The sequence below is a fragment of the Sprattus sprattus genome, assembly GCF_963457725.1.
Source record: "Sprattus sprattus genome assembly, chromosome: 13".
NCBI lineage: Eukaryota > Metazoa > Chordata > Actinopteri > Clupeiformes > Clupeidae > Sprattus > Sprattus sprattus.
The window spans coordinates 24396760-24413011 of NC_137911.1; the positions used below are offsets into that span (position 1 = coordinate 24396760).

General features: G+C 46.8%; 1 protein-coding gene across 1 annotated transcript in view; it reads right to left on the bottom strand.

Moving 5' to 3' along the window:
- The window catches only part of stxbp5b (syntaxin binding protein 5b (tomosyn)), a gene marked incomplete at its 5' end in the record, with an annotated part of 32392 nt that extends 18892 nt beyond the window's left edge, over positions 1–13500 (bottom strand). The window contains 8 exons of the mRNA XM_080850748.1: positions 627–750; positions 1999–2082; positions 2263–2326; positions 3383–3517; positions 3800–3900; positions 4462–4543; positions 11741–11838; positions 13363–13500. Of these exons, the coding sequence (XP_080706874.1) occupies positions 627–750; positions 1999–2082; positions 2263–2326; positions 3383–3517; positions 3800–3900; positions 4462–4543; positions 11741–11838; positions 13363–13500 (826 nt within the window). The remainder of the gene's footprint in view (positions 1–626; positions 751–1998; positions 2083–2262; positions 2327–3382; positions 3518–3799; positions 3901–4461; positions 4544–11740; positions 11839–13362) is intronic.
- Between the last annotated feature and the right edge of the window lie 2752 nt (positions 13501–16252).

The window sequence follows — 16252 nt, forward strand, 5'->3', positions numbered from 1 at the left end:
TCATAAAAGGCAAGGTGTGTGTGTGTGTGTGTGTGTGTGTGTGTGTGTGTGTGTGTGTGTGTGTGTGTGTGTGTAGAGTAACACTTCAAGAAAATCTGTTTTCCACTGTCAGTTATTTGTGCAGCCAGCAATTTTTGTTGTTGTGCTTTTTGAAAAGATGTGGTGTTGAATGTGTAATGAATGATGAATGTTGCCTCTGTGAGTGCAGCTCAGCAAACAGACTGAACAGGTGAACAAGGGGAAGACGCTCGCCAATGAACCCCCAGAGCATTGGGCCACGCCTACAACCCTCCCTCAGGTTAGTGTTAGTGTGTGTGTGTGTGTGTGTGTGTGTGTGTGTGTGTGTGTGTGTGTGTGTGTGTGTGTGTGTGTGAAGTGAGTGTATTATATGGATTTGAGATGACTTTAGACTGGTTAACCAGGAGAGTGGATGTGTGTGAAAGTGCATCTGTGTCTGTATATGGTTGTGAATTTGAGCTGTGTATGAGTGTAAGATAGGTTGGGTTTGTTATCGCAGATGGGTTCATCCTGTGGATGCTTATGTGGGTGTTTGGGTGCATGACCTATAATACTTCTGGGCAGGAGTGTGTGTGTGAGCGTGTGTGTGTCACCATTTGCATACTCACCATGAGGTGTGATGATCTGGGTAGGTTTGGCAGGCGTGCGGATGTTCCAGATGGTCAGGGTGCCGTCTGAGTGGCTGCAGATGAACTGCTTGCCCTCGTGATGCCAGGCGACAGAGTGGATGGCCTACGGGCACAACAAACACACCAGTCACCAGCAGCGAAGGGCAGAGGGCATGCAGCAGGCAGCCAAACGAGTGTGTGGGCGAGGGGTCGAGGGGTCGGGGCTCTAACTGGGCTCTTAGGCAGCATTCATAAAAACATAAATAAACAAAGGCTGGACATCACTGTGCTAAATGAGCCTGCCCACAGGAGATATGTTAAACAGTGAGGGGCTGCATCTCTTTTGTTTTAAAGGGTACAAACTGACCAGCAGGTATTTGAAGATGGCACGGCCTAGAAAATACAAAGTCTCTACCTCTTGCCTTGTTTGTGATAGTTTAAAGCTGTTGTTTGCATTACAATTTTGTAAAAGCAATTCACAAATCAAAATTCTCAATCACAAAAAATGAATGGTACACACAATAATTACATGACTTGGTCAAAATATAAAAAACAGTGAAGAAAACTATTATTATTTTTAAAATGTGTGGTTTTAAAATGCTGACTGAGGGTATAAAGGGTGTGTAGAGCTATATATCTCTCACAGCCATGTATCTCACAATTACTACCAATTAAACATGAACACACCTGAAAAATTAAGAGGGAACATTTTTTAATTGAGCCTTAATGAAGAGGAATTAACAGGACTGTCTTTCCAAGACAGAGTGAAGTAAACCTGTGATTGAGGGAACTCTGCTCTTGCAGTGAGGATGCTCAAGTAAACACGTTCTAGCTGTACAGACAGCAGAGCAAGTCCAAGAGCATCTGCAGCAATGCAGAGGCAGCCTGGGCCAAGCTCTGAAACGCCTCCTGCACAGGTGTCGCTAATTAGTGCTCATTAAACACACACACACACACACACACACACACACACACACAAACTCTCTACGCCAGCGCTTTGATGTGCTTTTTGAGAGACCCAGATCCACCTGCACATGCCCACTCAGCAGTTCACATGCACAGAGCAAAGCCACAATATGTATCAAACATACGCATACACACACTTCCACAGAAAAACACAAACATACACACACCACACTTTCCTCTGGAGGAGTTGCATGACAACTGACCTTACACACATGAACACACACACCACACACACACACACACACACACACACACACACACACACACACACACACACACACACACACACACACACACACACACACACACACACACACACACACACACACACACACACACACACACACACACACACACACACACAGCAGGACCTTGAATGGGGAGTAAAACATGTGCAGTCTCTTACCTCGTCGTAGTTGTAGCGGTAGTCTGCCTTCTTGGTCCTCAGGTCCCACAGCACAACGATGCCACACTCAAAGCCAATCAGCAGCTGGAAAAGAGTGTTCACCACATGAAGGAAAACTCACAGTGGAGCAGCTGTAAGCATGCAGATACCCATGTGTGTATGCTGTATGTGTGCTTGTGTATGAGGAGATGGGTGGATAATACTTCATGCATGTGTGTGTGTGTGTGTATGTGTGTGTGTGTGTGTGTGTGTGTGTGCTACTACCTTGGCCTCGTCCATGGGGTTGTCGCTGATGTGTACTACAGGGCCGGGGTGTGACTTTGAGGACCTGAGAGGTGATGAAAGCAGGGGTGTGTTAGGGCAGCTGAGTCACAGTTAACACTCAAATGCGTTAGCTTTTCTACAGTAGTGGTTGCTAGGGGTTACCGGAGCGGTGTTGGCACTTTTAAACTCTAGGTTTAGTATTAATGGGATACAAGGGACCCTAAAGAGTATACAGGAGCTAGTAGGCTTGTAGCACTTCAGTTCCTTCAGAGGGTTGGGAGCCCCCCCCCCCGCACGCGCCTTCGCCCCGCTCCTCCCTGCCTCCCCTGTAGCTGCTGTTGCCATGGAAACAGGAGTCCAGGCAGAGGAGTGGCGCGGTGATGGCCGGCGGAATGTGCTGTGTCACTGCAGCGCGTGATGCAACGTGCCAAGGCTCTGCCAGCCTGGCAGCCTCTCTCACAGGAGCCCCGCTGTGTGAAGTGGGTCTAGATCAGCCCAGTCGGTCCAGTCCCAGGAGCAGGGACAGTTGGACTGACAAGAGAGAACATAGGAGACACACTCCTCTGGGTTGGTTAAGAGACCCAGCTCTAGCGAGCACCAGTAAGACAGAGAGAGAGAGAGAGAGAGAGAGAGAGAGAGAGAGAGAGAGAGAGAGAGAGAGAGAGAGAGAGAGAGAGAGAGAGAGAGAGCGCTGGTGCTGAACTGGGAGAACCGAAAATCTCCCCATCAATCTTCCCTCCATCCCTCCCAGGAACCCCTTTCTCCTTCTCTGCTACACCAGTCTGGCTCTCTGGCCATAAATGTACCCCCCAGTGTAAAGTCTAAAGCGTGGGAGTCTAAACATCTCTCTTCTTTAGGGGACTCAAAAGTGCCACACAAACATTTAGGGACACCACATGCACACAGCCACTTAACCCAATTCACCTTGCACAAGGTCAGACTCAAATCTGTCATCACAGGAAAAACTACTCTAACTTGTTGGTCAACATCTGTTCCACCTGACCGCCCAACGGCTTAAAAATCACGAGAGCTCGTCGGGAAAAAAAAAAATCTAGGCTAAAAGTGGGGGGAAGATCTTGAAATATTCATGGGCCGCGTTTGGGAGTGTGAAAGCACTCACAGCTCAATGGCTTTGTTCCACATGATGACGTAGCCTGAGAGAGTGAAGGACTCCACGTTGACGGTGTGGATGTTCCCTCGTTCCGTGCCGACATACAGCCACTTGCTCTGGAAGGGCAGGTGAAGAAACGTGATCCTACAGGGAGAAAGAGAAAGAGAGAGGGGGAGGCTGAGTGTGTGGAGAGGAAGGAGAGAGTAATCCAGAGCAATTCAAGCGTTTCACTCGTCTATAATAGCCTCTTCTATGTATGAAGCATTGCACACTGGTCTTAGCAGCTTCAGGACTACACAACATAGACAGGGGCGCAGGTGTTACACTGGTTACAGTACAAAGGTTACCAAACGGCTACCTGTTTGACCTTTCTAATAATACTTTGACCTTTCTGTGACCTCTATATAAGGGCAGTAGAGTGTTTACCTTTCCCTGTTGAACTTGAGCGAGTGCAGCACCGCCGGCTGCTTCTGCCTCAGGTTCCATAAGTGGATGCTGTCGTCAGCCAGCGCGCTCACCAGCGCCCCCTGTCACAGCAAGAGGGCAGAGGTCAGTCACTCTCACACCACGCACAGTGACCACACATCTCTGCCAACCAGCATGCACCACGGCTTAAGTTCAAGATTAAGAGAGAGACTAGCAGGTGCTTGAAGGCTTTGCTGAATGTGCAAGCATCCATTAAACAGGCCCTCCAGGGCTGCAGACTTCCATTAATGCAGTAATCCCTTAACTGTCCTCAGACAGCCATTAACCAGAGATGAGCCTCATCCTACGGTGAGTCATGAGGGCCAAACAGGACAACAGAGAGGGGGGGGGGGGAGACAGAGGAAGAGGGGCAGGGAGAGGTTAAGGGAGGGAATATGAGAAAGGAGGTGTGGGGGAAAGAGGGAGTGAGAAATAGAGGGAGAGGGAATAGCAAGGGGAAATGAAATAGGAGTCAAGATGAGAGAAGAGAAGAGAAGCAGGGGGTCTGGGAGAAGAATTGATTACTTTTGAAGGTAAAAGAGGTGCCATGGGGACAGGAGAGAGAAAGACAAAGAGTGAGGGGATGATGGACGAGGAGAGGGTGCAGCTCCAGGCAGACTGACCTCATTGATGAGGAACTGGAGCTGGATGATGGCAGAGCCGCTCTCGTGTTGGCAGAAACACTCCACACCTGCTCGGCCAAACCTGCAGGCAGCACGGTCAAGGAACAGCACACACCGACAGAGACACACAGATACATCCTAGTTCTAAAGGGGATTGGTACCCCAAACTAGACACTTCCGTCCCTGTCATGCATTACATCTGATAAACACATGAAGCACCAACCTCTACTTATACTTTACACTTGTGCATGTGAAACCATCTTCCACCATTTTCAGCATTCAGCATTTGGACAACATGCCTTCAAATCCTAGATTCATCACAGGGGGGTTAGTACAACATATGTACACTTAAGTCTCTACAAGCAAACATGCATCTCTGCCCCATCGGACGCCTTCCTCTTTGGCCAGAGGCTAGCAGAGGAACAGATGGGCGGGAGAGGCGCTAAGTCTGGGAGGGTGGAGGAAAAGGAAATGGTAAGAGAGCCTTGGGTCCATTAACTGCAGCCATCAGAGTGTGCATATCCTAGTGACGGTGTTTAAAAAGAGTAACAGGAAACGGCTCCCCCTGCACACTCTCAACCCCTCTGCTTCCCATTGTCACTACAGATGCAACCAGCGTGGTGAAGCCTCTTTAAACCCACAGAAGGTAAGCTCACCAAAAGGTTAACTCTTCAAATTAACAAAGCGTTTCCCTTCGTTTGAGAAGTAAAGATCACCGCCAATGAGCTTAGCTCAGGGCTCCATAAATAACCTTGTTCCAACTGCTATTATCACATTAGACAGACAGCATACAGTGCTGTCTTTCCACTGGACACAGGACTTTTTTGTGTCAATGGTGATGGTAAAGGGTAAGACACAACTGAATTTAAAATGGCTGGATCAGCCTTTAACCAATCCCATTGTTTATGTTATCACCTGAACCTTTTGACGTGGTATGAGGCAAGAAGGAATGTGGCACCAGGTACTGTTTCAACACTAACCCCTTCTCAGCAAAAACTGAAGAGAATTGAACAGGACAGAGACTAGAGTCCACTTAAACTACATTTCTCCAGAGTTCCTAGCTGGCCTGCATGAAGAAGCATGTTTGCTTCACTGCTAAATAAAAGCCAGTGAATTACATGGATTGTGTATGTGCTGCTGTTGCAGATAAGATTCCTCTCGAAAGATACCTCACTCACACAGACGCACACAATGCCTGCTCTAATACAGACGCTAATGAAGAGTAATGCTATCTGTAATTAGAGCCAGACCCCCCCCAAAACACACACACACACACACACACACACACACACACACACACACACACACACACACACACACACACACACACACACACACACACACACACACACACACACACACACACACACACACACACAAACTACCAAATGCTCATAACACAAATTGCATTCCATAGTGCATGATACTCCACAAAATACTCCTGGAGAAAGCATTGCGTAAGGAGGCTTCACACATTACACATTGGATGTTTGTCCAAATTGTAGGTAGAACAGCGGACCCATCATCTTCAAACATAAGGATTATCAAGACAAAGAGACAGAGTTTAACCAAAGGTTCAGTGGAAGGTTTGCAAACAGGATTAGGGAGCTGGCGCAACCGCATGCCCACATTAACTGACTGTTGACTTGTTTAAAGGTTAACATTCGGGTGGAGTGTAGTTCAGTGCATGTCTTATTCGTGCACTCATCATGCTAAGCTGGCACTCTTCAACAGGAAATGGGTAAATCAGATGAGCCAGGCATGAGTATTTTATTTGCTTTCTATCTTTCTTTCCTACTCTCTCTCTCTCTCATACATTTACTCCTTCCTCATTTATTTCATTCTTATTCTGAAACCCTTCTGCCCTGGAGACTTTTCCATCTCACGAGGTTGAAGTGAAAAAGACAGACATTTGTGTGAAAATGCATTGACAGTGGTTGACAGTCAGCTGTGGGAGGGGCAGTAGGGACAGAGACAGAGAAAGAGAGAGAGGAAGAGTGAAAAAGAAGGATGATAACGGCTGAACAGACTTCAGCTCAGAATCCCATCCCCTCACCCTCAATAATATTCAAATCACAAAAGTGAAAGACACACAAAGTACATCTGCAAGTCCACATAAAGCGGTGAACTACACTCTTGACATTAGCCTCCTACATTAGTCAGCATGCCAATATAGGCCATAGGTCTCAAGCTAAGAAACCAAAATGGTATAGAGTTATACAGAGCATAAGCTATCCCACGTTATACACTAGACTAGTGTCCTAAGGTGTCCTAGCCAACAAAACAAAAGCAAAATATTAAATACACAATAAATATTGGACAAACATAGTACTGTTGCCAACTAAATTCTGCATCCATATGTATGGCATGAGCCTTATACAATTAAATACACACGCCTCCCGCTGTCTTATGTTATGGAAAAAGTCATAGTAAGCACTATACAACCTCGCCTTTTATGACCTGAAGTACACACAGAGGGCTACTTCATGGTACTGTATGTAATGGGATGTTGAATAATGTGGACAAGTCAGTCTTCTCCACCAGGAGGCTATCTAGTGTACACTAGCAAGTGCCACACGCTATTCTACAAGGTGTCCCTGTGCATATGCCACGCTACACTGCATCGCACAGCATGCTAGCACATGTAATCACAAGCTAGTCTCTGTCGCACGCCGTTGCAGTCCATCTGACGTGCTGCAGAGGAGCCCACGGCAGAGCGAGCTGGCGCTGATGCGGCACGCTGAGAGGCAGTGAGAGGAGGTGCTCGGCGCTAACTGCCGTGTTCTCAGGGCACGCTCCTGCTCCTGCTCCTGCTCCTGCTCCTGCTCCTGCTCCTGCTCCTGCTCCTGCTCCTGCTGCTCCTGCTCCTGCTCCTGCTCCTGCTCCTGCTCCTCCTGCTCCTGCTCCTGCTCCTGCTACTCCTGCTCCTGCTCCTGCTCCCTCAGGCACACTCTCCAGAGAGGGTGAGTCACACTCCACAGGCCAGGGGCTCTGGGCTACATATGGCCCCAGCACTCAAGCAGAGCACACTCCCGCATGAGGTCAGAGACGAGGCTGTCAGCAAAGGCTGCAGGGTGTGTGTGTGTGTGTGTATGTGAGTGAGAGAGAGAGAGAGAGAGAGATAGGGAGAGAGAGAGAAGGGGGAGAGAGAGAGGGAGAGAGCGAGAGAAAGGAGAGTGCCTCAGAGAGTTTGAAAGAGAGATGTATGCCTGTCATATAGCTGGACCTCTCAACTACAGTGGGATTAGAGGTGTGAAAGAGCGACTGAATGAGTGAGCGAGGGAGACAGGGAGTGAGAGAGGGGGAGGAGAGAGAGAGAATGAGAGTCTCAGAGACGTGCCTGTCATCCAGCCGGAGAGCCTGTGTACAGCCCTGACACCCGGGAGGTTACAGTAGCCACTGCTGCTACAGTTACAGCTACAGCTACAGACAGCTGCATCACTGATACTGTCTGCTGTCTGCTGACAGGGCCTGTGAGCTGCCCTTGCACACAGGGGAAATGTGTTCGTGTGTTCGTGTGTGTGTGTGTGAAAGTTGTGTGTGAAAGTTGTGTGTGTGTGTGTGTGTGTGTGTGTGTGTGTGTGTGTGTGTGTGTGTGTGTGTGTGTGTGTGTGTGTGTGTGTGTGTGTGTGTGTGTGTGTGTGTGTGTGAGAGAGTCCAACTGAGGGAGATAGACAAAGGGAAGGAGAGAAAATAACTGCATGATGACTGACACAGCATGCATGGGGGTTGTGTGTGTGTGTGTGTGTGTGTGTGTGTGTGTGTGTGTGTGTGTGTGTGTGTGTGTGTGTGTGTGTGTGTGTGACTGACACAGTATGCATGGGGGCTTCAGCTTGGCTCTCTTCCCCTGAACCTGCTGGAAGCCTGCTTGGGTCAAGGCCCTCCAGAGCCACTCCAGCCGTGTGGAGTTACTACAGGGGCAGCGCAGCAGGAACAACCACACAAACAAGGAAGCGGGAGGGAATTCTCCACCGTTCTCTGGAACAGCCAAGTGCTGAGGGCCAGAGACAGGAGACGACGAAAGGAATGCACTTCTGCAAAACCCGCCCCTTATTTACAAAAAAAACTTCCTTCAAATTGCACGTTGGTCTTAGCCACCAGACAGGAATGCCTTTTTATAAGAGTTGAGCCATTAGACTACACTGTGAATACTTCCTCTTACACTGAAGGCAGAACCCAAGGCAGAAAAGAAAGAAACACACGTAGGAAATGCATGAAACATGGACCACACACACAGGCATGCATGCACACACACAAACACACTCACACAAGATGATGTATGCTGCAGAAAAAAATTAGAAAAAAAAGAACACTGCCCGCAATCTGCTTTCGATATTTATACATGATCATTTGACATCTATTAATAAAAACCTGTGTAGGAAACCGCAAAGCTTCTCATACTTAAGGAGGTCTCTCTCTCAGGTCAACACTCAAGTGGTAGATATGCAGGTGGATAAGGTTACTCATCGAGTTGCACCGTGACATGACTATGTGTATTTACCTCTGTACACATAATAAGAACCTGATGACGAGTATATTACCCACTTCACTGGAAGAGATTATGATTGAGCAGGCCTGAATTCATAGCATTCTGATAACCATCTGTTCATTGGGATTCTAACGATGACGACATGCTACTGAGGTTAACCTGGGGTAAAATGTTGGCAAAGAGCCCTACAGTGAATAGGTAGAGACTACTATGAAAATTCAAGTGATATGAAGAAACAACGATGTATATTTTGTCATTTTTCATCACATCGCCACCAGAAACCACCCAGAAATTCAGTGGCTATGAAAGCAGGTATATCTGTAAAGAGGCCATGCAATATTGCACCATTTCCTTTTAAACACATGTGGTCACTTGATGAGATAATATGATAACTCATGAGCATGTATTTCCTCTTTGCTATCAAAACTGCGTGAAACTTCCTCGTTCTAAGACTAAACTTTTGATCGCCATCTTAGTCAGCCCATGCCTGTTCTCCCAGTTAAAGTCTTCAGCAAAGGCACAACCACGCTTGTCCACAGACACACACACACACACACACACACACACACAACCACGCTTGTCCACAGACACACGGAAACTTTGTGTCACTCTGGCAGACAATCTAATTGTCCTCAATTGCAGAGCAATGTACTGAGCCCTTGAGCGCGCCCACACACACACACACACACACACACACACACACACACACACACACACACACACACACACACACACACACACTGAGCTAGACTTAAAAACAAGAGGGAATAAAAAAAGGCAGCCAGTGGGAAATACGGGCAAAAGTCAAGTTCACTGGCCATAAATCACGAGATGCTAACGAGTTGAGTTTGCCAGCCCCCGTGCCTGTGGAATGTCCTGGACAGGAAAGACGCAGTCACATGCACACTAACCCTCTGATAGCATCAGCTGACATGTCAGAGGCACTGAGAGAAGAGAGCTTTACAATGAGACCTTGACACACACACACACAGGCACACACACACACACACACACACACACACACACACACACACACACACACACGAGAACTAGGTGGGTGACTGTGCAGAGAAAAGAGGAAGCACTTCCTGGTGTGGTAAACCTAAGGCTTTGTGGTGCAATAATTCTCACCTCACTGGGGAGGTCCAACCGCAATGGGAGAGATGGAGGAACCGGTTTAAATGCGATACGGGCCATATGTTTACGAAGGTGGCACAAGGACACAAGGAAAGGCAGCAGTCACTGCTGTACTTCAGGATGAAATCCATCAACAGTTTGCAAATTAGTCAAAATAAGAAAAGAAATAGTAAAGAAACACTCTGCCGTGATGACCACAACAGTACGCCTATGGAGGTGAATTATTCTCTCTCAGTATCCAAAGGATCAGATGAGTTGGGATGTAAGCACCGTGAGAAGCACAGGGAGGCTTCTTATTGTCAATAGCTATGAACATTGTCAATTCCTTTATAGGCGTAAAGGTGCACAAGCAGCTTACCAAACTATCAATATTGACGGAAGGATCAAAAGTAGGGGTCAAACCAGTGGAGGAACATGATAACCATCTATTGCATGCCATTATGATCAAAACATCCAAAAGAGATCAATCCAAAAGACATCCAACTCTTGGGACTACAGGCAGAGTAAGCAATCTTTTATCTAAACACACAATATTGGTGACTGCCTTTTCCAAACGCTAAATCAATGAGAGCCTGTAGTGAATGAAAGGACCAATAGCCTTGCTCGATAGTGGTCCCACTAGCATGCAGAAGGTTATCGAGAGCCCTCACACTCCACAGGCAGCTGTATGCCTTCCTCCAAACTGAGCACAGAGGGACCACCTCATCAACACCTTCCCTGATCCCCCACAGCTCCTGTCACCTCTGAAGTGCCCCCACCCTCCCCAGCCAGACACAGGGAGTGTGGTGCTAATTTGTGAGCGTGGCATTAAGGTGTCTCCGTCGACTTCAAACCTGATGCAGCCACTGATGGTCAAACTTCTGTGTATGCTGAAAACCCCTATATTTGTGCATAACTGCTACATCTGCACATGGCTAAGACCACACACACACACACCGTTGCAATATATCGGTTACCACTCCTGTTCTGACATCGATCTGATGGACGAGCGCACACTAAGTCAATAAAATGTATAAGTCAATACAATGTGTGCTGGTCTGTGGTGAGTCTTACAGGCTGGTGGCAGAGCATGTTCAGGTTCTCACAAGATCAGGGGTTGTTTCCCTTCACCCTGTTCTCATCAGTCATCCCCTGGCGCGGGTCCCAAGAGGGGTGCCTCTGAAAGGCCAGCCACCCACATGTTCCCCAATATGGCTACCCCTGAGTCACTAGCAAGGGTGACGCCCGTATAGAGGCTACAGTGCCTGCGTCCCCTGACTCTACCCCCAGTATTAGCGATGTCACATCAAGGACAGGGGCCTTGGACTGGTTTCATATGGGCAATAACAGTGAGGAAGTAGCTCTGGAGTCCCCTGAGGTCAGTAGCTGTGGTACCATCAATCACTTTGTCAACCTCCAGTGTCGCATCATTGTTGCTTTGAGAAATCCACTGCGTAACACAAGCATCTGCGTGTCAGACAACTGGAATCTGAGAGCCCATTGTATCTGAATGCATCACGGGGGCAGAGACATTTCATCGCAACCACAAGACATTCTTTTGTACGATGGATATGACAATGCATACATTGAACCTTGAGAGACAACATTGACAGCAAATATGTATACCATGTGTTGGACAGATTGTTTGTTACTTATCTTTTGAGAAAAGGATACAACCTCAAAGCTCCACTCTGAGTCCCTATAGCAAGGATTTTCTGCACAGGGTCAAAAGCCATTGCTGAGGGTTGATAAGGGAAGCCATGGCGCACAGTCTGCAAGGCAAAATACGGCAGTTCAGTGACATTAACACACACTTACACAACAGGAAAAGAAAAAGTGTTCAAATATTCTAAAATAAAGATCCAAAGTTGGCTTGAGTGTAAATAGTGGATGATCAGGTTCTGAAAACACACAGGACAGCATGACCAAGGGAAACGTTTCTTTTCATGCATAAAAAAAGCCTCTTGTACAGTTACGTACACAGGATGTCCACTGTAAACTCATGTTTTCTGGGATAATCTTGTCAAGGCAACATCTATCCACATCATGAAGTAAAGAACCCTATTAATGCCTGGGACTAAATGACTGGATATTTAATTTCTTCTTTTCCTTCACAAAAAGGTCCAAAGCCGTTGGTGTTTGAGATTGATGACACTGAAAGAGGACGATGCTGATTTGTTCTGACGTTGTACAGAACGTCTGGCAATTGCATTTACTTAGATAATGTGAGTCCCTGGATAATTATTATGTTGCAAATGACTGTCATCATTATGGGAACATTTAACAGACTGTCTATGTGAACCTTACAAGCACTGGCGTAGGCTGTTGCAAGACAACACGAATGTCTTGATGTGTTTGCGGTGAAATAGCAAGCCCTCATCCGCTGTGCACCAAAAAGGTGTTGAAAGCTAGCTTGGCTGCGGAAGAGGGCCCGTAATAACCTGTAGCATTTGACACTTTAACACATTGAACAACTGGAAGTAATGCAAAATCTTCTCTGTTGGAACGAAACAATTCACAGCGGTCAACTATAATCATGAAAGCAGAGTACTGTAGCTCATACGGTAGCTTTGAGTGTATGATGACAAGTCACTTCACAGTCCAATGGAAATGAGACTCCCCGTCACTTCAGGTCTGCCTTGGAAGCTGGTTTAATAAGATTTCACTGCTGCTAGCTAGTTAGCTAGCTATTTAGCGGAATAGCATTAACACCATCCTGCCCTCTGATGCAATGCTCATATGCAAGGAACTGATCTGAGTGACGTTAGCCAGGCTGGCTAACTTAATTTTGCACTGAAATTAACAGCCATAATATATACCTATTCACTGTAAAACACTTTATACAGCAGCTAACGTTAATGTTGCAAGTTCCATCCACTGACAATTAAATTACCCAGCGAATGCAACTGTGTGAATACGCAACATTTCCATCTGGTCACTTTTCCTATTTGCTAACGTTAGTCAACGCGACTTGGCATACTGTGACAGTAGGTAGCTAGCTGTGTATTTTTTGCTAATTCTTAGCAACACATCAGAAGCCACAGAATTAACCTCTTCTATGACTGATATTTCACACACCTCTTGATGACTGGGATCAACCTGACTATCCACACAAATCGAAATACATGTATTTGGCGGAGACGTCACTTGCTCGATAGCTACGTGTACATCAATTTTATTCTAACTGCATGGATAGGATCCATCGGTACACTCGGTCTCCAGAGTGTGAGATCGGGCCGCTGGGGTGCCATTTGCTCGCGGTCAACCCCTGCGACCCCCGTGTGATAAGAACCCACCTTGCAGAGCTGGAAATGCTCCGACTGCAGGTTCTCCTGAATTGAGTCATTTTCCCTGTTTCCCGGTTGAGGTGATGAGGATGAGGAGGAGGCGGCCGTCAAACCATCTAACACCTTTCTGATATTAAACTTCTTCATTTTTCCCCCAGCACAGACGAGGATCGTGACACAAGTAGTGGATCAAATGAGCAACCATAAATGGATAAGCGAGATGGCAACAGCCACACAATCGCACAGTCTTCTACTGAGCTATATTGCTCTGTAAATCTCACATGTCAGGGGGTGTTGTCACGGCATACTCCATGTCAAAATATGCCCAAAAACAAGTTTCCCTCTTTGACAACGTGTGTGTTCTTCATCCGATACTACTCCTCATCCATAGGAAAGGTGGTATTGACGACGTAATCCAAACAGATTTAGTCAATCTCACCCCCTGTCTGTAACCCCCTCTCTTCCCACAACCAACACGGAAACGCAGAGCTGCAGCCAGCCGGAGTCTATTGCCGGAGCGGCACCCGGATGTAAGATAGGGGCGCTAGAGCTCCTGTTCTGCGCACAGTTTTGGGATAAGCCACAATTGGACAACTTTATCCCTTATTTATTACTTGATTATTCATGCAATGCCACACTTTCTATAGCGGCACTAAGAAACAAAAACGTAAGTGTTTAAATTCTTAGATATCATTTTAACACTGAACAAGACCTCATGAAAAATCTTGGGGCCTACATTTTTTCATGTAAGTGTAGATGTGTGTTCCCATTTAGTTAATGTTTTACATGTGAATAGCTATGCATGTGCATTTCATTCATAATATGGTGCAACTATTAAGGTCATTACATTATTTAAGAACACTGCATATTCCCATCTGTCTTGCTTTCAGGAATAGAGCCCAGCCCTTCAGAGAGACAATGGGTTCATTCCCAGTCGATCGGCTGGTCTTTCTAGTGGAGCATCAAGGGACGCATTCTAATGTGTAAGTGGGTCGTAGTCACCACACCTACTTTTGATGCTCTATCTCACTCAAACACACCCACAAACAGAAACGTGGAGTTTGAAAGATGACACCCTCTCTACTTTTACCCCCTTTGACTCACAGTGTTAAGTGTTTAGCTCCAGCATTACATTACACATGTCAACAATGGAATCAGACCACTTTTCTGTTTCTATTCACTGGGTGGAAGATCTGTATGGGATTCCTCAATCTGGTCACTTGCTAACAGGGGCCACAGAGGTTGCAGAGGTTGTGTTATGTTTGTTCTGGAAACATCCTGGAATACATAGAATCGTATTGCATATTATTATATGGCAACGACAGTACGAGCATTCTGATTGGCTAATGGGTAGTCATGCCAGCCGCGTATTGCCCTCCTCACCGGGTTAGTCGCTATCGCTCGGTAGATACGTTACAGCCTCAGTCTGATATTTCCCTGCATGACCTCACTCTCGGTTAGTAAGTAGTTAGTATTTCTCAGCTGGTGGTTCTTTTTTTCTCTACATCAGAGAAGCGACTGTCCACTAGTGCATCACAGTTCCGCTCATGGAAGGATTACACAGAGCATTGTACAGCTACGATATGATTATATTGCTACAGTTTGCTGGTTAAACAAGTAAAGTCTTGGTTTCTCTTTGTTACACACATTGCAGTACTGAAGTATATGGTAATCCCATCAATGGAGTGGCAGGCATTCAGCAAAAAAGTGTTAAGGTCATCTTTAGGGTTGCTGTCAAATGTGTGTATAGCTCTGAGTTTCCAGTTTATTTTCCAGATACCACTAGATGGCAGTGCATGAATTAGAAGGTTGTTGGGCGGCTGCCTCAAACAGAAGTCATTCAGCGAGGCTACCGTGCCAGAGCAGCGGCTCCATTGAGAGGCAGGGAGCTGAGCAGCAACTGATTAAAGGCTTCGCTCTTGATCTGAGGGCTCTTCTTCCCTCCTCTCGCAGCTCCCCTCCACCTCTAACCCACCACCTCACTTCTTTCTCCCCTTCAACACACACAGCCCACAACACACTCACAATCGCCCCCCCACCCCCCCCCCACCCTTGTGCTGTGCTTGTGCTGCTGTAGAGCCGCTCCTCCCCTCCCCTCCGCCTGTCTCTCTCCACCTACGCCATCTGCTCGCACAAACACACACAGAGTCGGCACCACGCGTCTCGCTGGACCCGGATGAGGGTTGGCACGGCACTCGTGCCCGGGCCACTCTGTGCCATATGTAACCCTGCTCCTGCCGGCCATGGCAGTGAGAGGAGCTTACAGCTCGCCGGGCAGCCTGCAGAGTCCGGCCTCCGAGTTAGCAGGGCTTCACGTTGCCCATCAGCACCTCTATTTCTGTCTTTTTTCACATAGTGACAACACTGCAGACTTGGTGACGGCATCCTGACGACGTCTGAGGCCATTTTTACACACTGTGACAGACCATCTCGCCAACTGGCTTTTGCCTTTTGTGAGATGCTCAAAAGGTTATGTTATATCAGATTATATGGCATGTATGAAAGACAGACTTGTTCCTGGAATTGTATTTATTGCAGTTAACTTCACATTCACAATAAATCTTTGTAGATGAAATACAAATCTCATTAAGTCCAGTAGAATGATAATCAGTCTGTATACCCCGTCATCCTGTTAAATGGTGGCGGCTGTTGTGTGTCTGTCCCACTAGTCAAAAGCTGGCCTGTGTCTAGATGGCAGTATTGCTTCACAAACAGCTTGCCTCTGTCTCCCTTCTGAAATCAGCTCTATGATTTATCTATGTGCTTCATGCTGTATGGTTGGCAGTACACTCTGTATGAATCATAGTTAGAGCACAATGCCATGTTCATTTGATTTTTGTGGACTGTCCCTTATAGATACCCAATTTATGAATTAATCTAACTGACAAATATTCAATTT